At 46.6% G+C, this 24,542-nt stretch overlaps 1 protein-coding gene across 1 annotated transcript in view; it reads left to right on the top strand.

Annotated features, from left to right (window-relative positions):
• Positions 1-20,704, top strand: part of SLC22A1 (solute carrier family 22 member 1) — a 36,124-nt gene extending 15,420 nt beyond the window's left edge. The window contains exons 7-11 of the mRNA XM_052645950.1: positions 1,684-1,898; positions 6,025-6,133; positions 15,989-16,101; positions 18,094-18,193; positions 20,596-20,704. Coding sequence (XP_052501910.1) covers positions 1,684-1,898; positions 6,025-6,133; positions 15,989-16,101; positions 18,094-18,193; positions 20,596-20,704 — 646 coding nt within the window. The remainder of the gene's footprint in view (positions 1-1,683; positions 1,899-6,024; positions 6,134-15,988; positions 16,102-18,093; positions 18,194-20,595) is intronic.
• The last annotated feature ends 3,838 nt before the right edge of the window (positions 20,705-24,542 follow it).

Below are 24,542 nucleotides of genomic sequence, written 5' to 3' on the forward strand. Positions count from 1 at the left end.
TACCAAGCTCCTCTGTCCATGAGACCTTCCAGGAAAGAATACTGGAGTGGGTTGCCAGTCCCTTCTCGAGGGGATTTTCCTGACACAGGGATCGAACTGGGGACTCCTGCATTGCAGGCAGATTCCTAACCGTCTGAGCCACGAGAGCCGGACCTTATAAAACCAGGGGGGTGTAGTAATGAGAAACGTCCCCTGTGACCTCAGTTTTGGAACTGATGGGCAATTTGCATTTCTATAAGAAAGTTATTTCTTATCCACCAAAATCTCTTCCCACAGCCAGTACTTCATATCTGCAGGTTCTGCATCTGGGGATTCAATCAACTGCAGATAAAAAATAGTCAAAAAATTCCAGACAGTCCCCAAAAGCAAACCTTGAATCTGCTGCATGCTGGCAACTACTTACACAACATTCATATTATGTTAGGTGTTACAAGTAATCTAGCGATGGTGTCAGTCTTACGGGAGTGCGCCCATCCTACGCTGATTCATACGATTTACACGAGGGACTCGAGCATCCTCGGATTCTGGTACCCTGGGGGGTCCTGGAACCAGTCCCCCATGGTAGTGAGGAATGACTGTACCAACAGAGTCATTCAATGTTCCAAAATTGTGCAGTTTGCCCAAAAGTGACCCATGGGATGCTACGTTTTCCCCTGAGTCAGAGTGACTGAGCTGGTCCCTATCCTGCGTGCCATGTTCTGTAACATGGTTTTTCTTTCCTCAAATATGGGTGAATGGGTCGTGTGCCGTGGGATATGGGGTGAAAGAGAGGAAGGGAATACTGCTGGTTCAAGATGGTGTGATGTGCACAGGGGGCCCCCACTGTGGAGCTGGGAAGACTTGGCTGACTCCTCCCCGCCATGGTGCTCTGGATCCTGGCCCTGGGAAAGACAACCGTGACAGCAATAAAATCTGCTCTTCTCTGAGGGCCCACCTACACCAAGCCCTTCTGGTCCACAGCCTCAGTGAATTCTCAAGACAGATTCACAGCTGAAGAAACTGAGGCACAGTTAACTTACGAAGACCACACAGCTCAGACAGCACTCTGAATCCCGAAGCTGCTCACTCCCCACTGCTGTCTCCCGCCCTCCTTCCCCTTGGAGGCTTGGGGCATCTGATGAGATAGGGCCCTTGTGGTGTTCAGAGCAGGGCTGCCCGCAGGGGCACAGTAAGGAGTAAACGATGGTCGCTACATCGTTTGCCATCTCTCGGAAACATGGGTCTGTCCTGTAAGTCACAGGCTCACAAAAATCGTGGAAGGAGCTTCTCAACCAGGAGGGCCCCTTCTGGATTTTGATGCCCCCCCACCCCCACCTCTTCTCATATTACGACTTCCCAGGTGGCTCAGATGGTAAATTGTCTGCCTACAATGTGGGAGACCCAGGTTCGATCTCCTGGGTCAGGAAGATCCCCCTGGAGATGGAAATGGCAACCCACTCCAGTATTCTTGCCTGGAAAATCCCATGGACAGAAGAGCCTGGTGGGCTATAGTTCTTGGGGTCTCAGAGTCGGACGTGACTGAGCAACCTCACTTACTTTCTTACTTCTCATATTGGTCTAGAACATTCTACATCCAGCAGTGGATGCTTCCTTCCAGCTCGCAGGGGCCTCTATCCCGGCCAGTCTCCGGGATCTCCCTTCTTCCGAGGAGCTCACCTTTGACCCGCCTCTCCTGCCGCCCAGGTTCACCAGCTCCGTGGTCTACCAGGGCCTCATCATGCACGTGGGTGCCACTGGCGGGAACCTCTACCTGGACTTCCTCTACTCTGCTCTGGTTGAGTTCCCCGCGGCCTTCATCATCCTCATCACCATCGACCGCTTCGGCCGCCGCTACCCGCTGGCCACGTTCAACCTGGTGGCCGGGCTGGCCTGCTTCCTCATGATCTTTATCCCACATGGTGAGTGGTCCACACCCATTGTCTTCCGGGTCGTTGAACTGTGGGAAGAGTGTTGGAACAGGAACAAAGACAAGGTGCTTACCTGAGTCTAGAATTACCTTTTAAGAATTTTAAGTAGAGGTACAGCATACCAACAATGAGCCCTTTTAAAGTGTTCAAGCCTATGAATTTTTCACCTGTACGTATGCCTGGGCACTGCGACCTATGCCAAGATATGGAACATTTCCAGCACCTCGGAAGGTCCCTCACCCTCCTTGGCCACCAACGCTCACCACCCCTGCCCGGGTCACCGCAGCTCTGGTCTCTGCCACCGCAGATTAAAGTCGGCTGTTCTTGAGCTTCATACAATTGAACCATACTGCACCTACGCTTTGGATCGCCTTCATTCACTTATTGCGGCGTCTGCAAGGGTCACCCACGTTGTCCCAAGAGGGTGTCGCTTGTACTTTTTCACTGTTGGGCAGCCTCGCATTGTAGGAATCCCTCACCCTAAATCCAGGCCTCTGTTGACTTCAGGCTTCCTAAGGTCACCCTGGACCGCCGTACAAAGAATTAAAGTCGCATCCCTCTTCCTCCTTCTCTTTTCCCTCTAGAACATAAGCTCCAAGAAGTGGAAACATTCTCTGCTTTGCTCACAGCCGAGCTCCTGTGGCAGAGACACCACTCTATCACGTACATGGAGGAGCTTCCCAGGTGGTGCTACTGGTAAAGAGCCTGACTGTCAGTGCAAGAGGCATAAGAGATGCAGGTTCAGTCCCTGGGTTGGGAAGATCTAAAGTCATCCAGTGTCTGCCTATTTGGATTGAGGCTGCAGCGAACATTCCAACGCATCTTTTCGTGGACACTCACTTCCCTTGCTGGGTCAGGGGGCGGGACACAGGTTAGTTTTAGTAGATACAGCCAGACAGCTTTTCAGTTCACGCTCCCACGGTGATGCATCAGCTTTCCAGTGGTTCCACAGACTCACTAACACTTGGCATCATTAGTCTTTTCAACACCAGCCATCTTGGTGCCTGTTTGCTTGAGTCCATAATTCTTAGCAATCCAAGATAAGCCAAAGCAGAATCGTTTGGGCCACTTTAATTTGAGTACATACATTGCCTTTCTCATCTGTTACTTTTAGAAATGTTAAAAAAAAAAATAGGAGAGCAGATTTGCTATTTTCTCAGTTTTTATTGCTTGTGCTTGGCAGTTGTTGGTTTAATGAGTCATTTTGGCAGGCTTTGGGGGCAGGATATTATGAGAAACATCCCATGAAATCCCTGTTCTCAAGAATTAGACTTCACAGAGCAGGCTGGAAACTTTAAGAGGTAGCAAAAGGTAGCTCAGGTTTTTTTTTCCTCCCTCCTTTCATGAGCGAGTGAGTGAGTGAAGTCGCTCAGTCGTGTCCGACTCTTTACGACCCCATGGACTGTAGCCCACCAGTTCCTCCATCCATGGAATTTTCCAGGCAAGAATGCTTGAGTGGGTAGCTGTTTCCTTCTCTAGGGGATCTTCCCGACCCAGGGATTGAACCGGGTCTCCCACAATGCAGGCAGGCGCGACACTGTCTGGGCCACCAGGGACAAAGAAGAAGGCAAAGGTGCCGAGCATCTGAAATCGGCTCCCCCCATTTCCCCCTATTTCCCTGTTTCTAGAATCCTGGTAAAGCTGAATGAATGAGTAGAGGTTTTCGTTGTTGCTGTTTTTTAAATAACAACGCCAAGTACTGAGAGGGAACCTGGGATCTGAGGCCATTTGGTTATCACCTGGAAGAAGCTTGGGTACTGCGTCCTCTGTCCCGCACCCTCCCAGGACCCTCTCCCGGCTCCCACTCTCGCCACTCGCCTTTACTGGTCCTCATCGCATTCGATGACGAGCCTTTGTCTCCTGCTCCAGAAACTATTTCAAGTACCTTCTATGTATTTGCGTGCAGGCATGCTAAGACACTTTAGTTGTGTCTGACTCTTTGTGACCCTCTGGAGCAAAGACCCTTTGGAGCCCATCAGGCTCCTCTCTCCATGGGTTTCTCCAGGCAAGAATGCTGGAGTGGGTTGCTGTGCCCTCCTCTAGGGGATCTTCCCAACCCAGGGGCTGAACCTGCATCTCTTACGCCTCTTGCAGTTGGGCTCTTTACCAGTAGCACCACCTGGGAAGCTCCTCTGTGTACTTGACAGAGTGGTGTCTCTGCCCCAGGATCTCAGCCGTGAGCAAAGCAGAGAAAGATTCCACTTCTTGGAGCTTACGTTCTAGAGGGAAAAGAGAAGGAGGAAGAGGGATGGGGCATTAATTCTTCGTATGGTGGTCCAGGGTGACCTTAGGAGACCGAAGTGAAGAGGGGATGAGCCATTTAAACAGCCAGGCAAGGAGGTTTCCAGGAAAGGGAACAGCAAGAGCAAGGACCCTGAGGATGGGGAGAGCTGGGCGCTGGAGGAGCAGCCGGACCCTGGTGAGCAGGGGACAGGGAGAGATGCCAGCGTGGGTTTTATCCCAAGCGTGGCAGGAAGCCACGTGGCAGGACTGCAGTTGTAAGTGGTCCCTCTGACTGCTGGGGAGAGTGACCTGGGCCCAGAGGAGGCAGGGCGGTTCTCTGAGGGCAAGGATGCCGTGCATGTCCAGGAGAGCATCTTGCCAAATCCATCAAAGCTGCGGAATTTGTGACCAATGCCCTCCTCCAGGGGTCCGAGTGAACTCCCTTATCTTGTATCTCGTAGGAGCCTTAACTAAAGGCTCTGCTTGGGCTCTCCTCCAGGCAGAGAGCAGCCGAGACCTGGAGAGACCGCGCTGGCTGGCTCTCCCCAGAGCCTCCCGCTGGCAAGGGGATGGACGCCTGTCTTCCTTGAGTAGCCGGCTCGTGGGGATGAGGGTGAGATGACACGCTGTCTGGGACCCTGGAGGCTCTCTTAGTGAGCTGGCCTGACTCAGGAGTTACTTGTGGTTTGGGGTCTGGGTGAACACCTAACATCCAGGAGAAGCAGACAGTGGTGTCTAATGCTTTGACGGCTCCCCAGGAAGGAGAAGGCTTCTGGACCTGCCGCTAACTAAGATGCAGAGCCATCTGTTAGGAGGAGATGAGGGTTTGCATCCCTCATCCTCTCAGACCAGTGAAAGATGCTTGGGTTAAAAAAATGTGTTCTGAGGACTTCCCTGGTGGTCCAGGGGTTAAGAATCCAGCTGCCACTGCAGGGACATGGGTTCGATCCTTGCTCTGGCAAAATTCCGTATGCCGCGGGGCCACTAAGCCCAGGTGTCAGACTGCTGAGCCCAAGTCATACAGCCTACAAGCTGTAACTCCTGAAGCCTCAGCATCAGACCTAGACAGTGGCCCCTGCTCATACAACTAGAGAAAGCTGAGAAGGCTAGGTGCCATCAAAAATAAATAAATAAAACATTTAAAAAAATGTGTTGGGAAATGAGTGCTGAGGATGAGAAATCCAGTCCACCAGCTCTAGGACTTCTGCCCGAGGGAGCCACGTTGTTGAGGACCTACTGTGTTTCAAGAGCTGTGTCAGAAAGGACTCTATTGCAGGATAATAAAAAGCCAGGACTGGTGGGGTGGTCACGACGCACAGCTGACATGTGTTATCTCTAAATTTCACCACCACCTTTAAGTTGGGTAAGATTATTCCCATTTCATAGCTGAGGAGACTGAGGCAGGCAGAAGTAAGCCATTCGCCTTGTCACTCTGCTGACAGGAGGCACAGCTGAGATTCAAAAAAGCACATTCTGTCCTCTGCACAGTGAAGCCTTCCCTCAAGTGTCCTCAAGTCCCCAAATCTCTCAGGACTCCGTTTAGTTCACGTTAGTAGTGGTCGCTGAGTCGTGTCTGACTCTTTGGGACCCTATGGACTGTAGCCCACCAGGCTCCTCTGTCCACGGGATTCTCCAGGCAAGAATACTGGGGCGGGTTGCTGTTTCCTCCTCCAGGGCATCTTCCCAACCCAGATATCAAACCCAAGTGTCCCGCACTGCAAGCAGATTCTTTACCATCTGAGCCACCAGGCTCAGTTTACTGATCCAAATCTGGAGGGGTCGGAGAAGACAGCTTTTCGGGCCCTTCCCGCTCTTAAGTCCAAGCTCCCAGTCACGGCGTCCCCTGGCAAACCTGTGGCTCTAGCCCTCACACCCTCTGTCTCTTTCCTCCCAGATCTGCCCTGGTTGAACATCACGATAGCTTGTGTCGGCCGAATGGGGATCACCATCGTGTTCCAGATGGTGTGCCTGGTCAACGCCGAGCTGTTCCCTACATTCATCAGGTGAGTGTATCCACGGGGACAGGGTGGCTAGCTGCTGACAGGGCTGTGGGCCAGCTGGGCTCACTGAGGACCACTCTTAAAGATGCCCCCCAGGGTGGATGGGTTGACATTGAGATGGGGGTTGGGCATCAAAGACAGCCCACGCCTGATGCAGTAGAGAAGGTGAGATGGACAGGTTAAAGTGGACTCAGGGTCACAGCACGTGCCGTATGGAGGGCCAACATAAGAGAAAAGACATCTGGTTAAGGGCAGTTCCTATTTGGACTGTGACATACAGAGCATTGCCACACGTGGCGTGCAGGTCATCCGGTAAAATTGCTGTTACCCGCCTTTCACATGTGAGCAGACCGAGGTTTACAAAGGGAAGGTGACCTCCCCAGGATCACACAGCTAGAAAGTGGCAGGGTCCAGGTAAGAACACACTGCTTCGCCCCTCTTATTTTTTTTCAACTGAAGTACAGTTGATTTACATTGGTGTGTGTGAATTTCTGCTGCACAGCCAAGAGATTCAGTTACACATACCCATAGTAATACATTCTTTCTCGTGTTCTTTTCCGCTGCGGCTTCTCACAGGGTAGTGAGTGACGTCTGCTGTGTTCTACAGTAGGACCTGGCTGTTTGTCTGTCCTGGTTACACTCGTTTGCGTCTGCTAGGCCCAACCTCCCACTCCATCCCTCCCCTCCCCCTCCCTCTTGGGGACCAAGAACACACTTCTTCTGCCCTTGAAGCTGGTGTTTCCCTACAACGACAGAATACTTTGTAAGCATAGCAATGGGCCCAGATCATTCATTGTTTCAAGTCAGGTTTATTGAGGTAGAATTTTCTTAGAGCAAGATTTACCCTCAAAGGCACAGTTTGATGAGTTTTGATCTGTTCATTTCACCAGCACCATGATCAAGGTGACACAGATGCATCTCCAACGTGTGCAAATGCGTCCTCCTGTCCTTTTGTGGTCCGCCTTCTCCCCTCCCACCTCCAGCACCGGGCAAGCCCTGATCTGGTTTCTCTCCCCATGGCTTTGCCGTTTCTTGAATGTTGCATACATGGAGTAACTTGGAGTGCAGGCTTTTGTGTTTGGCTTCTTTTGCTTGACATCAGGGGACCCATCCAGGCCGTGGCTTGTATAATGCTCCATTCCTCCTTATTGCTGAGTGTGGTTTCCATGCGTGGAAGATGGACCATGGTATGTTTCTCCGTTTCTCAGTTCATGGAGGTTTGGGCTTTTTCCAGACAGAGTGATTACAATACAGGTGCCAATAAGTATTCACTTATGGGTTTATGAGCTTCCTTGTGACTCAGCTGGTAAAGACTCTGCCTGCCATGCAGGAGACGCTGGTTCTATTCCTGGGTCGGGAGATCTGCTGGAGAAAGGAGAGGCTACCCACTCCAGTGTTCTTGGGTTTCCTTAGTGGCTCAACTGGTAAAGAATCCACCTGCAACGTGGGAGACCTGGGTTTGATCCCTGGGTTGGGAAGATCCCCTGGAGAAGGGAAAGGCTGCCCACTCCAGGATTCTGGCCTGGAGAATTCCGTGGACTGCATATAGTCCGTGGAGCTGCAAAAAGTCGGACACGACTGAGCAACTTTTGCTTCACTATGGGTCTTTGTGTGGACATACGTCTTCATTTCTCTTAGGAAAAAACTTAGGGATGGGTCATATGGTAGTTGTGTGTTTAAATTCATGAGAAACTATCACAATGTTTTCCAAAGTGGCCACACCAGTTTCTATCCCACCAGCTGTGTGAGACACAGGTGATTGCTCTGTATCCTCCGCTGTCCTCGGTGTTGCCAGCTTAAAAAAAAATGTTTGAGCCATTCTTGGAGGTGGTGGTATTATCGTGACTTCGATTTACCTTGTCCTAACTACTGATAATGTTGATCACCGTTGCATGTCCTTATTACCATCTGTATCTTAGAAGGCTTAGTCTAAATGAAGAGTATTTTTATTGTAAAGGATTAACCCTCTTAAAGTTTAAATTCTGAACTTTGTTAGAGTTTGGCACATTTCTGCGAACTCTTCCCCCACCCCGCCTCACTTTATAAATTCTTTCTTCTCCCCATATCATCAGACCAGTGATGTCTAAGAACTATTCCAGCTCTCCATCCTTCTCTTACACCTGGGCAGCCCTCAGAACCCTTTCATGAGCCAGAAGACACAGGTGACTGATTCACTCTTTCCTGCACATCCCTCATTAAAGGGCCGTGTCTCATCTGGAAAAGATTGTTCGGAATGGGTACAGAGAGATAAAGGCAAATGAAGGAGAAAAATCTACAATTGGCCGTTCTGAGCCCAGAGTCTAAAGCGGCTGGGCCGAACAATTCCATTGTCATGGCCACTGGACCCAGGGGACTGACTCAGAGTGTAAACTGCCAGAGGTCCTGAGCGCCTGGTCCAAGGCGGAGGAAAGCCAAGTGGCCCATCCTCAAGGGGGAGAGCATCCATTTGATGAGGATTCTCAAGAACCAGGAAAGAAAGCCAGATGTTCAGAAATAACTTTAAACTTGATCCACAGACATCACATGCCAAAGTAAGACAGTCATGCAAGTTTGGGTCTTTTCAATCAATTGAATCAAATCTAAATTGGAAAAAAAAAGGATCATTTCTGTTCCTTTATTACTTTATAATCGCTTCAGGTTGACAGAGTTTCTATTTAGATCATTTTGACCCTGCTTCTTATGCACAGGAGGCTTCAGAGTTGAACAGCATCCTCCTTCTAACTGTCTGCAACATATACTGTCAAGACCCAGGTGTCACTAGTGGTAAAGAACCTGCCTGCCAGTGCAGGAGACACAAGAGATGTGGGTTTGATTCCTGGGTTGGGGAGAGCCCCTGGAGGAGGGCATGGCAACCCGCTCCAGTATTCTTGCCTGGAGAATCCCAAGGACAGAGGAGCTTGGTGGGCTACAGTTCTTAGGGTCGCACAGAGTTGGACACGACTGAGGCAACTTGGCACGTATGCACGCATGCTCCGCCTTGTATTGAAAATCATCCACCCATTTTTACCTCTTCTCTATATTATGTGCTCCTTGAACACAGAGACTGCACAGCGTTCTTGTCTGCACCTCCTGAAGCTGCTCTGTAGCTCCACTAACCAGGCAGCTGGTGCTTGCAGAATGAATGGCCGAAGTGTCCCAGAGAACTGAATTTTCTTAATTTTGTTTTTAAAGATATTTATTATTTTAAATTATGTTTGGCTGCACTGGCTCTTCACTGTTGCACGTAGGCTTTCTCTAGTTGGGGCGAGTCGGGGCTACTCTCCGGTTGCAAGACACGGGCTTCTCATTGCTGTGGCTTCTCTTGTTGCAGAGCGTGGACTCTAGAGCAGACTCAGTAGTTGCAGCACACGGGCTTAGTTGCTCTGTGTCCTGGGGGATCTTCCTGGGCCTAGGATGAAACCGTGTCCCCTGCATTGCAGGGCAGGTTCTGAACCACTGGACCACCAGGGAAGCCCTATGAGTTTTAAAGATGGAAGCTAGTTTCTTACTTCTTCTAGCCTCTGTGTGCTTGTAAAATCTTGCTCTTTTTTAAGACTTATCCTCTTAAAATTATTTTTTAAATGGTGATTTTTTTCCCCTCCTCTTGGAAACCACACTAAAGCTACTGGAAGAATGAGAGGAGCACATGAGGGCATATCTTTATTATTCACTGCTACTGTGTGAGAATCTACATTTTCATCAATGAAAATTTCAACAAAAATAATTTAATAGCAACAAAAAGGAAGGAGATGCAGAAAAGAAAAAAAAAAAACAAACCCTGCAAATGCCATCTTTGAAAGTAGGACGACCTTGAAAGAAGGTGTAGGAAGAAAGGCTGCCTAAAACAGTGAATGTAAAAGGGTCTAGAAGACTCCAGGGAGGTCCACTGGGACAGCAAATTTGAGACAAGGCCAGAGGTTTTCCAAGGTAGGAAGGGAGCTTGAAGAATCTAACCCACAATTCCTTGTTGGAGGAACAAGATGGGTCCAAGCTACCCTGTCCTTCCCTATCTCTCAGGTTCATTGAGTCAGTGATGCTATCTTGCCATCTCATCCTCTGCTGCCGGCTTCTCCTTTTGCCTTCAGTCTTTCCCAGTATCAGGGTCTTTTCCAATGAGTTGTTTCTTCTTATTAGGTAGCCAAAATATTGGAGCTTCAGCTTCAGCATCAGTCCTTCTAATGAATATTCAGGATTGATTTCCTTTAGGATGGACTGGCTTGATCTCCTTGCAGTCCAAGGGACTCTCAAGAATCTTCTCTAGCACCACAATTTGAAAACATCAATTCTTTGGCACTCAGCCTTCTTTATGGGCCAACTTACGCATCCGTACATTACTACTAGAAAAACCATAGCTTCGACTAGATGGACCTTCGTGGCAAAGTGACGCCTCTGCTTTTTCATACGCTGCCTAGGTTTGTCATAGTATTCCTTCCAACGAACAAGCGTCTTTTAATGTCATGAGTAGGGATAAGAGAGTCAAAGCATTTAATCATAGACATCCCTGGCCAGAAAGAGAATTTCTAATAGCTTAAACATGCCCTGGTCCTTCTCCACAAATCCTTCTAAAATAACTGCTGCAGGAAGAAATAATAGTGTTGAATGCTGAATCACAAATAAAAAAGTAACTTTCCCAGGAGCTATACAAATATATCATGAGGTAAAGAGGAGAAAGGAAGAGGAAAAGCAAGTGACAAATGAAGAAAATGCATAGGGAAAATATTATCAGAAAGCAAATGAAAAGTATAGCCAAGTGTACTATGACTAAGTACAAAATAGTAATGAATTAGCCATCTCTGTAAAAGAAGAGTGTAAAGCAGAGAATGTAAGTTCTTTGGAGACTGTGTGATAAGACAAGAGATGAAGTCAGCTCAGGCTGAAAAAAAAAAGAAATATTAAAATATTTTACAAATGAAAACCACATTGAAAGCAGTACAAGGGAGAATTGATAAAGGAAAGGTAAGACAGAATTAAGAATTGCAAAATAAGATTGAAATAAGCAAAAAGTTTAAAAGGCTTAGAGATTATGCTTATACATATGTCCCAAAGAAGATCATTGAAATAGTGAAACCAAAGAACTTAAAGAAATAAAAAAAGAACTTAAAAGAACTTCTGGAAATAAAAGAATGCTTGGATCTATGATTTGAAGGTGGCATACAGTGAGAGTTACAGGAAAACTTGATTCTGAGCAATATTAACAAATATTCCAGTTAAGTTACTGTGCTTCAGAGATAAAGAAAGATTTATGAGGTACCCAGGCTGAAAGTGTAAGTCACATGTATCAGGAGAAAGTCAAACTGATACCATTTGATGAAGCTTGTGAAACATCCTACAATGATCCCAAGGAGAGGAAATGTAACTCAAAGAATTTTATCCAAACTCTCATTCCCAAATAAAAACAACATCCGATTATTTTGTTCCTTAAAAATGTGGTTACTATAAACTTTTTCCAAAAAAGCTATTAGAGAAAAAATTCTCAGTAAACACAATAAGTGGAGTGATACTTCAAAGTTATTGATGGTGATTACCGAATTTGAGATTAAAACCCTCAGTTTCTGTTTTGATTACAGAATATAAATTGACAATACAGAAATGCTATAACTAAAAATGGACTTTAGCTTTCCAGGTTTCTCTGTCCATAGAATTCTCCAGGCAAGGCTGCTGGAGTCATTTCCTTTCCCAGGGGATCTTCCCGACTCAGGGATAGAGCCCAGGTCCCCTCATTGCAGGCAAATTCTTTACCATCTGAGCCACCAGGGAAGCCCAATAACTAAAAAAAGTTGGAAACGGAAGAAAGAATGTTGGAGGTGATACACTGATTTTGTCAATACTTTCTCCAGGAAAAAATATATCACTAAAAGCTAAGAAATTCAGTAGTTTTATAGGCATATTTTAAGAGATGAAGGCAAACAGTAAGAACAATGATATTATTAACTACAGCCAGTGCATGGAGGGATGATTTGAGGAGAAAGTAAAAATACACTAATTTTAAAGTTGTTCTTAATAGTTAACCAATACTATCTAAAGAAATAGAGTATTAAGTATATTCTCAAACCTTCTTAAGTATCAGAAAAAAAACACATAACCAACACAAGCTGAGAAATAAAAGACACAGAAAACAATAAAAAAACATGGCATATGTTAATATATTTACAAAATGTTAATAAACAGTTCATGACAGAATTGAGAACAAACATTTCTGATATTTAAATAAATATAAAGAGACTCAACTCCTTTATTGAAAAACAAAAGTAAAAAGGCTCTAATTTCATTGTAAAGCAAAATCTAACAATCTGCTGCATAGTTGGAGTCTAACTTTTCCTCAGAAAGGTTGAGAAGCAAGGAATGCACAAAAGCAGGTGCTTCCCCAGTGGCTCAGTGGTAAAGAATCCACTTGCAATGCAGGAGACTCAGGAGGCATGGGTTTGATCCCCCGGCTCCCCCGGAGGAGGAAATGGCAACGCTCCAGTGTTCTTGCCTGGAGTCTCCCATGGACGGAGGAGCCTGGCGGGCCACAGTCCTTGGGGTCGCAAAGAGTCAGACAGCACACGCACACTGGGTAAATGGAAACAAAACTGTAGCAAGAACCACGATGTTCTCAGACAAAGTTGAATTTATGGCAAAACTGTATTAAGACAAAGAAGACCCTAAATCGTAGTTAAGAGAGAATCCACAATGCTTTCTCAGGATAGTTTTACAAAATATTTAATTAATAGAAAACTTCAGTGATCCACAGTTCTAGAGTATAGGAAAAGGAGGAAGTTTTTTAAAAAATTGTTTATAAGCTCTCATGATGTTGGTGTCAAATAGCAACAAAAATAAAGGAAACAAGAAAACTGCAAATATTATTTATGGATGATAAATTCAAATCCTACACAATGTATTATCAAGCAGAATAGTGGAGCACATTAAAATAATAACACATAGTATTTGGGCTCCAAAATCATTGCAGATGGTGATTGCAGCCATGAAATTAAAAGACACTTACTCCTTGGAAGAAAAGTTATGACCAACCTAGTTATGACCTCTGCTATATTCAAAAGCAGAGACATTACTCTGCCGACTAAGGTCCGTCTAGTCAAGGCTATGGTTTTTCCTGTGGTCATGTATGGATGTGAGAGTTGGACTGTGAAGAAGGCTGAGCGCTGAAGAATTGATGCTTTTGAAGTGTGGTGTTGGAGAAGACTCTTGAGAGTCCCTTGGACTGCAAGGAGATCCAACCAGTCCATTCTGAAGGAGATCAGTCCTGGGATTTCTTTGGAAGGAATGATGCTAAAGCTGAAACTCCAGTACTTTGGCCACCTCATGTGAAGAGTTGACTCATTGGAAAAGACTCTGATGCTGGGAGGGATTGGGGGCAGGAGGAGAAGGGGACGACAGAGGAGGAGATGGCTGGATGGCATCACTGACTCAATGGACGTGAGTCTGGGTGAATTCCGGGAGTTGGTGATGAACAGGGAGGCCTGGCGTGCTGTGATTCATGGGGTCGCAAAGAGTCAGACACGACTGAGCAACTGAACTGAACTGAACTGAAGATGAGTTATTCCAGGAATACAGAGATAGCTTAATATTAGAAAATCATAGTATAGTTCATGCTAATAAATTAAAAGAGAAAATTGTACTCTTCTCTCCATGGATAAAAGAGGCATTCAATAAAAGTCAACACCTATTTTTGTTTTTTAAATCTCTCAATAAACATGGATAGATAATTTTTCATGTAGTTTTCTCAGTATGTTTTCCAGCTAAAAAGAAAGATATTATTGAAAGCTGGTGAATCAAGTAAATTACAAAGCATATTTAATGATTATAATGGCAAACGCTAAATAAATAACTAAACTGAGGTCATAGAGGGAGACTTTGGGAAAGGAAGAAAAATGTACTAATGTTATAATTACTCATTTTAGGGAGTAAGAAATTGTGCAAATGGATGTAATAGAAGAAGCTTAAAAGGATAAAACTTTTCTTGATTTATCATTCCTGATTTAACCACGTCTTCGACCCAAAGCTCAAGATTATTTATAGGAATACCCTGAAGTGGCTATATTCATATAAGACAGAATGATCAAAAACTATTGTCAGGGATAAAGAGGTCATTTCAAGTTGACGGTTTCCTCCCTAGCTTTCTTTGTCCTTTATTTCTTAATCTCCTCTCTTTATCCTTCCTGTCCCTCTATGTGAAAGCAAAAACCCTAGTCAGACCAACCAGTTCTCCAGACCATTGTTATAATCCAATTCTGACATTCAGTTCAGTTCACTCAGTCCTGTCCGACTCTCTGTGACCCCATGGACTTGTAGCATGCCAGGCTTCCCTGTTCATCACCAACTCCCAGAGCTTGCTCAAACTCATGTCCACTGAGTTGGTGATGCCATCCAACCATCTCATCCTCTGTTGTTCCTGTCTCCTTCTGCCTTCAATCTTTCCCAGCATCAGGGTTTTTCCCAATGAGTCAGTTCTTCGCATCAGGTGGCCAAAATATTAGAGTTTCAGCTTTAGCATCAGTCCTTCCAATAAATATTCAGGACTGATTTCCTTTAGGATTGGCTGATTTGATCTTGCAGGCCGAAGGACTGCAACACCACAGTTCAAAAGCATCAATTCTTCACCACTCAGCTTTCTTTATGGTCCAACTCTCACATCCACACATGACTACTGGAAAAACCATAGCTTTGACTAGATGGGCCTTTGTTGGCAAAGTGATGTCTCTGCTTTTTTATGGGGAGGGAGGTGGGAGGGGGTTTCAGGATTGGGAACACGTGTACACCCATGATGGGTTCATGTTGATGTATGGCAAAACCAATATAGTACTGTAAAGTAAAATTTAAAAAAAAAAGAAAAGAATCTGAAAAAAGAAAAAAATGCTGTCTAGGTTGGTCATAGCTTTTCTTCCAAGAAGCAAGTGTCTTTCAATTTTATGGCTGCAATCACCATCTGCATTGATTTTAGAGCCCAAGAAAGTAAAGTCTGTCACTGTTTCCACTGTTTCCCCATCTATTTGCCATGAAGTGATGGGACCGGATGCCATGATCTTCATTTTCTGAATGTTGAGCTTTAAGCCAACTTTTTCACTCTCCTCTTTCACTTTTATCATGAGCCCCTTTAGTTCTTCTTTGCTTTCTCCCATAAGGGTGATGTCATCTGTGTATCTGAGGTTATGGATATTTCTCCCGGCCATCTTGATTCCAGTTTGTGCTTCATCCAGCCTGGCATTTCCCATGAAATTCTGACATTAACTACCTGGAATTAGCAACCTCCCTCCTGGAGTTCATTCATTTGCTATAAGGCCCATGGAACTCAGGGAAGCACTTGCACTTACTCATTTGTTATAAAGGTGATAAACAGGCAGCCAGAGGGAGAGATTCGCAGGCAGGGCTAGCAGAGCCCTAACACAGGCACTCTGTCCCCCCGGAGCTGGGATGTGCCTTTCTCTTAGCACGTTACGTAGGTGCGGTTGATGAAATCGCCAGTGATTCTTTTTTTTTTAAGAATATTTATTTGTTTATTTTTGACTGTGCTGGGTCTTCGAGGCTGTGCTCGGGCTTTCTCCAGTTTCCGTGAGCAGGGGCTACTCTTCCTTCAGGACCACGGGCTTCAGTAGTTGCAGCACACAGACTCAGTAGTTGTAGCGTACGAGCTTAGTTGCTCCTCGGCATGTGGAATCTTCCCGGACCAGGGATCAAACCCACGTCCCCTGCATTGGCAGGCGGATTTCTATCCACTGTGCCACTAGGGAAGTCCAGTCATCAGGGATTAACCTCATCGCCAGCCCCTCTCCCCTCCCTGGAGGTTGGGGAATGGGCGGTGTAATTGCTATAGCGAAAGTTTACCATTTGGAAAACTGATTCACAGAAATGTCATCTTTTTTGGTCTCTGTATTTTCCCAGGAACCTTGGCATGATGGTGTGTTCCTCCCTGTGTGATGTGGGTGGGATTCTCACCCCATTCCTGGTCTTCAGGCTGATGGAGGTTTGGCAAGGCTCGCCGCTCATTTTGTTTGGTAAGATTATTATTTCTTATTCACAGCCCAGTGTGAATAGTCGATAACTACTGGACGAGTGAATGGTACCCCCCGAGGGTACAGAAGGGAAGGGTGGTGCCGACCCTTTCATTGTCTCCTGGCTCCTCTGTCTTGCTTCACGGGAAAGATAAGATGCCGTTCTTACATCATGGGCCAGAGGTGTATGTCCTGTGGCTCTGGAGTCCAATAATTCCTTCTACAGAATAGAACAGGAGAGCATTTGTGATGCAGCCTCCTGGTTTCTTAGTGAATTTGACGCCCAGCTTTGGTGAACTTCACATGTGATCGCTAGATGTTAGGTTGCCATCACTCCTCTTCTGCTTCCAGATCGTAACAACTGACAACAGACACAAAGGGGCAGTGGGAACCCAAGTTTAGTACCCGGTTTGTTACTGAGTATGTTAGATTAAAGGAGGAGGAGGGAACTCATCCACTTCTCCCCAAACCTGCCACTTAGCGGAGGGCTAATCGACTGCCCGTGTGTGGAGAGCTGCCATGTCTGGGCCAGGTAAACCCCTGCGGGTAGGGTGGAGTGGGAGTGGGTGAGTAGCAAGAGAGGCCCACACTGCCCACATACACATCACCTGGGCTCCATATCGTGTATGTGTAGTAGCTATAAGATCCACTGTATAGTTTATATATGGGCATCCCAGGTGGCGCAGTGGTAAAGAATCTGCCTGCCAGTGCAGGAGATGCGGGTTCAATCCCTGGACTGGGAAGATCCTTTGGAGGAGGAAATGGAAACCCACTCCAGTACTCTTGCCTGGAAAATCCCATGGACAGAGGAGCCTGGTGGGCTGCAGTCCATGGGGCCACAAAGAGCCAGACATAACTGAGTGACTGAGCATGCGTGCATAGTTTATATTATACAATTATATAATATATCATACTACATTATATTATATATATAAATCGGAGAAGGCGATGGCACCCCACTCCAGTACTCTTGCCTGGAAAATCCCATGGACGGAGGAGCCTGGTGGGCTGCAGTCCATGGGGTTGCTAAGAGTCGGACACGACTGAGCGACTTCCCTTTCACTTTTCACTTTCATGCATTGGAGAAGGAAATGGCAACCCACTCCAGTGTTCTTACCTGGAGAATCCCAGGGACGGGGGAGCCTGGTGGGCTGCCGTCTATGAGGTCGCACAGAATCGGACACGACTGAAGCGACTTAGCAGCAGCAGCAGCATTTATATAAATATAATGAGGGCTTCCCAGGTGGTGCTAGTGGTAAGAAACCTGCTTGCCAATTCAGGAGACATAAGAGATGTGGGTTTGATCCCTGGATTGGGAAGATCTCCTGGAGGAGGGTGCGACAATCAATTCCAATATTCTTACCTGGAGAATCCCATGGACAGAGGAACCTGGTGGGCTGTAGTTCATGGAGTCTCAAAGCATCGGACATGAGTGAAGTGACTTAGCATGCATGCACGCATGTATATAATAGTTGCTACATATATACTTTATATATATAGTTACTAGTCAAAATTGAGTTTTCTATTGTACCTGAATCAATAAATCCCCCTAATATTTAAGTCTCAGTTGCTGTAGAACTGTATTCTTAGGTAGATGTACAATGAGGCTTTCTGGGTAGCTCAGCTGGTAAAGAATCTGCCTGCAATGCAGGAGACCTGGGTTGGAGGAGGGCATGGTAAAAAACTACTCCAGTATTCTTGCCTGGAGAATCCATGGACAGAGGAGCCTGGTGGGCTACAGTCCAAGGGATCACAAAGAGTCGGATATGACTGAGTAACTAAGCACAGCACAGGTGTACAAGGAGGGAAGTATTTCCTTTTCTTACTGCCGTTTCCCCCATTACCGTATTGCTTTTAGTTTTCTAGACATCGCTGACTTTTTGAAGTGGCCCTCACACATGTATTGCCTACGCATCTCTTTAGTTACCTGTCATCATCTGTAAATGGTGTTGGCCATGCTCTAACGGCTCCATGTTGAATGTGTCTCGTTTGAAGCGGCCTTGGGGCTGGTTGCCGGGGGAATGACGCTGCTTCTTCCGGAGACCAAGGGGGTCACTTTGCCAGAGACCATTGAGGATGCTGAAAATCTGCAGAGGTGAGAGCCGGCCACTGGGGGACCCAGAGCCCCATGTTAGACTTGCCCTCCCTGTTATGAAACTCTCCATTTCCTGTCTCCTGGGAGAGCTTTACTGGTCTTGTTTGGCCTGTTATCACCCAGAGCTGCTACAGAGAGAAACACAAAGCAGTGACTGTTGGCTGAAAAGGAAAGCAGGGAGAGCCGGAGTGTATGTTTTCGGTGGGCAGTCATCTGCTCTAAACCGCGAGTCGCAAGGTTTTGTTTATTGTTTATGATGCCGACCACGCGGAGCACCGCGGCCCCTAGCTCACCCCAGAGTTGTTGGGAGCTATTTTTAAATCAATCTTCTGTCTTTTTTGTGACTGTTGGTTCAAATTCCTTAGTGACTTTCTTCACAAAGAAGAATGACTTAAAACTTTCACTCCTGTAACAGGGACAAGTGCTTCAGTGGAGTCTCAGGTCCTACTCTTAAAGCCATCAAACAGGAAAGGAAAAAAAATGTCTGATGATGTAGTCATTACAGGCTTGGTTCTCTGGATTCTTTGTAAGGACCCACGTGTCCCTGGGAAGTAGAGCGAAGAGACTCTGGGGACTCATTGAGCCTTAGGTTCAGTCCAGGGGCAGCCACCTACTTGGCCCTGCGACCTTGGGAATATCATTGAACCCTCTAACCTTCGTTTCCTTGCCTGAAAAGTAGCCACAATAATACTTAACTGAGAAGTGTGCTGTGAAAATTCAATGAGGTTAAGTAGGTGACAACGACTTAGCCACTGCCTGGCACATAGGAGGTGTTCAACAAATTTTGGATTCTTGCCATTCTTCCTGCACATTGCGTGAGTTCCTCAATGATTCTCAAATTTACTCTGCAGAGGAGTTGCAAATGGAGCTTGCTAAAATGCAGATTCCTGGGCCGTTTCGGTTTTTGACTTCATAAGTGAATGGGGGAACATGATCTTTTCATGATGATCAATACCCGTCAGTGCACTTCACTTTGAGAAATTCCTCATCTCTCAGTACTGAGAAGGGACACACACTCTGTGTGAACTGTAAGCACATTTTGTCATATGGGTAGTAGACACACACAGCTACACATTGGTCCTTGCTGACAGTACCTTCCTCTGGTCCCAAGCAGTAGACACATATAGTAAGGTTGACTACCTGATTCTGAAAGCTTCGTTATAATTCGTTAATAGGCACTTGGTCATCTTTTACGGTGTTGTTTGTGCCTTCACTCCATCATCAGAGCCATTCCTGCCTGGCCAGGGGAGGCCAGGGCTTCTGCTTGGAGCTCCATGCCACCATGGACACACTCTGTTCTTGATAATGCCCTTCCCTATGTATAACCACCACTTATTTCATTACCTGTCTTCTCTGCTATACGAATTTCATAGAGAGATCATTTCAATGATACCTTCTAGGGACGTCCCACGTGGTCCAGTGGCTAAGACACCATGCTCCCAAAACAGGGGGCCTGGGTTCAGTCTATATTCAGAGAACTAGATTCCACATGCTGCAACTAAGATCCCTTGTAGCCAAATCAATTGAAATTTTAAAAAATGACACGTTCTTCCCTACTGTCCAGGAAACAAGCTCAGGGAATGGGAGTGACGGGAGCTCTGGCTAATAGACGTCACACTGCGTCAGCTTCACTGAGTTTCGGGTGCCGTCCACCCCATCCTCGCAAAACACTGTGAGGCAGCTGTTGTCATTAGCACACCTGCTCTACAGATAAAGGAAATAGTGATAGATGCTCCCGAGCCCCAGCTTCAAGCTGGCATGCTGACTCAGGGGATGCTGTGAGACAGACACACAGATGCTCTGTGGAAGGGTCAGAAACCCTTTCTGTAAAGGACCAAGGAGTAAATACTTCCGGCTTTGGGGACGTGCAGTCTTTGTCCCCAGGTTCTGCCCTTTCAGAACGAAAGCGGTCACAGTTCATAAATGAATGAATGCGGCTGGGTTCCAGCACAACTTTAGGTATGGAAGTTGACACTGAGATTTCATCCAATTTTCAAGTGTCAAGAAATAATATTTAACATTTGACTTTCAAGAACTATTTTAAAATGTAAGAAACCATAGCAAAACAGGCAGAGAACCAGAAACTGGCCACCCGAGGTCTCTGCTCAGCCTGTCCTTCTTCATCACCTGCTATGTACGTTCTCGCCTTCACTTTTGAGACTTATTCCCAGGTGAAACTTTGCAACAGATTCTTAAAAAGCCATTATTGATTTTAACTTAAAACCTGAAAAGAGATATTTATTTCTTTGGCTGCGTCAGGTCTTAGTTGTGGCAGGCAGGACCTAGTTCCTTGACCAGGGATCGAACCTGGGGCCGCCTGCTTTGGGAGTGCGGAATCTCAGCCACCAGACCACCAGGGAAGTCCCTATGGTAACTTAAATTTTTCTTTTTGGTCGCTGCAGGAAAGTAAAACCCAAAGAACACAAGATTTACCTGCAGGTTCAAACATCAGAACTCAACACACAGGCGCCCGAGAGAGATGCTTCGCAGGGGAACGTGCGGCAGGAATGAAGACCGAGTTCTCACCCTTTCAGAAGCCCTGAACGCTGAAGCCTGCCCTCAAATCAGTATCAGTTCTAGAGAATGCTAACTGTGCTTTGCTCTATTTTGTTTTCTTAAAGTCTCTCAAAGCTCTGGCTATCTTTTATCTACTTATCTTCTCTAGTGAGAGCTATTGGTGGTTAGCAGGTACTTGCTTAGCCAAAGTATTTTGAAAGCCCAGTAGCATTTAAATGCTGTTAGACCAGAGGCCTCTGTCATTGGTTTCCTAGAATAACTATTGTTTTATTCACTCTCTGAAAGAAAACGTCTTTGTAGGCATCATGTTGGCATTTTAGCATCTAGGCTCCTTGGAGGACTACTGGTTTATGAATATGGTGACTCTTCCAGCCAACTCTACCCCAAGCATGCTTATACACCTGTGATGGCACAAAACAGGCTCCTTATTCTAAGACCAGAAGGTCTGTAAGATTTTTGGGGGGGGAAGAGTTTCGGCAACCCACATTTTAGGAATGCTTCATTCTATTTCACTCTTGCTTTTAGTTCTTATTGGTGATTCTAGAAGGTGACCTCATATGCCAACAATGGAATATCACAGTGAACATATAAAAAAAGGAGTTCAGCTTACTTCTTTTTATAATTTTTTAAAGAAATGTTTTGACTTCACTGCATGGCACATGGGATCTTAGTTCCCTGACCACGGACTGAACCCATGTCCCCTGCCCTGGAAGCGTGGAGTGAACCCACTGGACCACTGGGGAAGTCCCAAGTTCAGTTTACTCTGAGTTAGTAGTAACTGGTTCAAGTTCTAGTTCAAGAAGTGATTTCGGTTCCTGGAGAAAACAGAAACTTTATTTATTTTAAAAGTTCTTTATTAGTGAGACAAACCACAAATGAGGACCCTTTAGAACACACTGTGGGAGAAAAGATTCTAATGCAAATTGGAGGTGTGATCGAACACATGTGGTATTTCCTCATAAACACTTCTGGCCAGGTTGGCTAAGCCGAGGGATGGCCTCGCGGACTCGAGATACTGGGATTTCGTTCTGGGCAGCACTGATCTTCCTTTGAGAGTGGACGTGGGCTAATCGGAAACCTGAAACTCTGTCATTGGTAAAACAACAAAAACAAAAAAATCAACTAGATTCGAATTTTTTTAATTGTAAATACATAAATAACTAAAACAAAACCACATCTGGGGCCCATGGAGGGGACCTAGCGCTCCATTTCAGCTTTTCCCAAGCAAAGCCCTGATTCTGAGTCTTCTCTTTCTGACTGTCAAGAGTTATACTCTTAACTGGTAGCAAATATGTTAATTGCAGGCTTTCAATCAGTTTTTCAAATGGGTATTAAAAAAATACCCTCTCTAATTTTTCTTAGAATCTTGGGCAAAACTTCTGAAGAAGGCTTTAGACGGAGAGGTAGCTGCTGTTTCTCACTCTCTAAGTTGTGTCTGACTCCCTGCAGCCCCACAGACTGCAGCACACCAGGCTTCCCTGGCCTTCACTATCTCCCGGAGCTTGCTCAAACTCACGTCCACCGAGTCGATGATGCCATCCAACCCTCTCATCCTCTGTCGTCCCCTTCTCCTCCTGCCCTCAATCCTTCCCAGCATCAGGGTCTTTTCCAATGAGTCAGCTCTTTGCATCAGGTGGCCAAAGTATCGGAGCTGGGTCATTGTTAAAAACAACAGTAAAACCTCTGATTTTCTTTCTGCTCAGAAGACATGTCTGGACAAAGTAGACATGTGGTTCTGGGAGAGAAGCAGGCCGCCCTTGAACATCACAAGGGTTTGGATCAGAGTGAAGCCTGTCTGAACCGTGAAAGTGTGCTTCTCTGCCGACCTGGGAGCAGCTTCTCCAGGGCACAGGAGGAAAGCCATGCGTCAGGACAGGGCATTGGGCCCCTGACTCCTCCTTGTAGCTACACCAGAGCCAGAGTCAGTCCTGCCGGGGTTGGGGGTTGGGGGTGGGGCAAAGAAGTCATGTGAACACTTGGAGCGCCTGGGAGGTGTGACTCAGGCCTCAGGAGGCAGGCAGCTCCTGGAAAGGGCCCCAGGCCTCCTCCGTGGAAGAAGTCCTGTTCCTTCAGCATGTATCTACTGAGCACCTGCTGTATGCATGCCTCTGTCATCTTGGCCCCTTAGAGAACCGGAAGGCAGCTATAGATGTGCTGGGACCAGTGCTCACACAAGAACTCACAGTAGAAATGAGGCCTTTGTGAGGTCGTTTCAGTCATCCTGTTGGACATGGAGGAGCAGCACAGCCAACCTCACAGGAAGTGGAGGGATGGGAGGTTCTCGACATCGGCTCCCCAGCCTGCCCCAAAGTTTCCTGCAGTGTCTAGAACCCCACGATTAGAGATTTCTCCCTGCAGGTCTTGAAAGCTAACCACTGATGGTTGAGCGCTAACCACTGATGAGACAGAGGAAGCAATGGGGGCGGGGCTGCCTGCCTGGTCTGACCCAATGGGGACAGGTGGGCAGGGCCAGTATCTACAGAGGGCGGGTGATTGCAGGACAGGAAGCATCCTTCCTGGGACATGGTGTGGCCCTAAAGTGGCAACCTTATGTCACAGAAGGGGACCCAACCCTGGAAGGAGCCGAATGTGACTCCCACGCCTCCTCTACCATCTGCTGATTTTATGGCCTTGTCCCAGCTCCAGGCCCCTGGTCCCCACATCTGCATGGCCCAGGGGACCCTCTGAGCTCCAGCTGGAGAAACCACTGAGCTATCCACTCCGCAGTCCCTGCACTGGTTGCTAAGGGCAACATGTCCTATTTCCACCCCACTATGTCTCTCTGCAGGTGAAGGTCCAAAATCTGATATTTCAAGATGCTGGTAGACTCCCCTGGGGGTGCGTTAGTTTAATGCAGTGGTTTAAATTCGCCTGTAACTGAAATCTCCCAAACATCCTAAGCTTAAACAAGATAAAAGTTCTTGCTCACATTGAAGAAGTTCGAGGCTGTCTGTCCGGCGCTAGTTGATGGCCTGGGGACCAGTTCTGGTGCCACCATTTCATTGCTCTGCTGGACAGGGCTTCCCAGGCCCCAGGTGGCTGCTGGGGCACACCCATTGTACCCACACCCACTGCTGGGGAGGGGGCCAGGCCCCACTGCAGGGGACAGGGCACAGCGGGGAGGACACTTCCTGGAAGAATGAGGACTTCAGATAAAAACTAAGTCCGAGAAACACAAGACTGCATTTCTCACACATTTGAATTTCGTGGCCTGAGAACTTGTGAAGTGACGCCATACACATTGGTCTGCAAGTTAACTTTCTTCCATTACAGCCACATGGGTCTGATTCTTTGTAATGACTGTACAGTGATGCATTGAGCAAGAGAATTTATTCAACCACTACAGTTCCTAGAAAGCGTCTGTCTACAATGCGGGAGACCTGGGTTCGATCCCTGGGTCGGGAAGATCCCCTGGAGAAGGAAATGGCAATCCACTGCAGTACTATTGCCTGGAAAATCGCAAAGAGTCAGACACAACTGAGCGACTTCACTTTCACTGGAAATCAAATGACAGTGTTTTTGTTGTTATTGTTGTTGGTTCTCCTGCCCCATCCTGCTTTGCCACATTCTCTCTGCATGGCCTGTCCTTGGAGTGGCCAGGCTTTCCCTCCTGGACAGTCCACAATCTAGTCCTGCCCTTTCAAGCATTTTGTGAGCTAAACACATTTTTCTTGCTGATCCAAATTCTGTTTGTCTCATCTTACCAATTCATTTTGTTCTCTCTTTCTCACACATTTCACATGGCATATTATGTTACATATGAAAATCACCCCAAACATACAAGACTGCATGTAAAATTTCTTAGCAAGTACATTTTCCAAAATTCTCCAAG

The sequence above is a fragment of the Budorcas taxicolor genome, chromosome 9 (assembly GCF_023091745.1).
Source record: "Budorcas taxicolor isolate Tak-1 chromosome 9, Takin1.1, whole genome shotgun sequence".
Taxonomy (NCBI): domain Eukaryota; kingdom Metazoa; phylum Chordata; class Mammalia; order Artiodactyla; family Bovidae; genus Budorcas; species Budorcas taxicolor.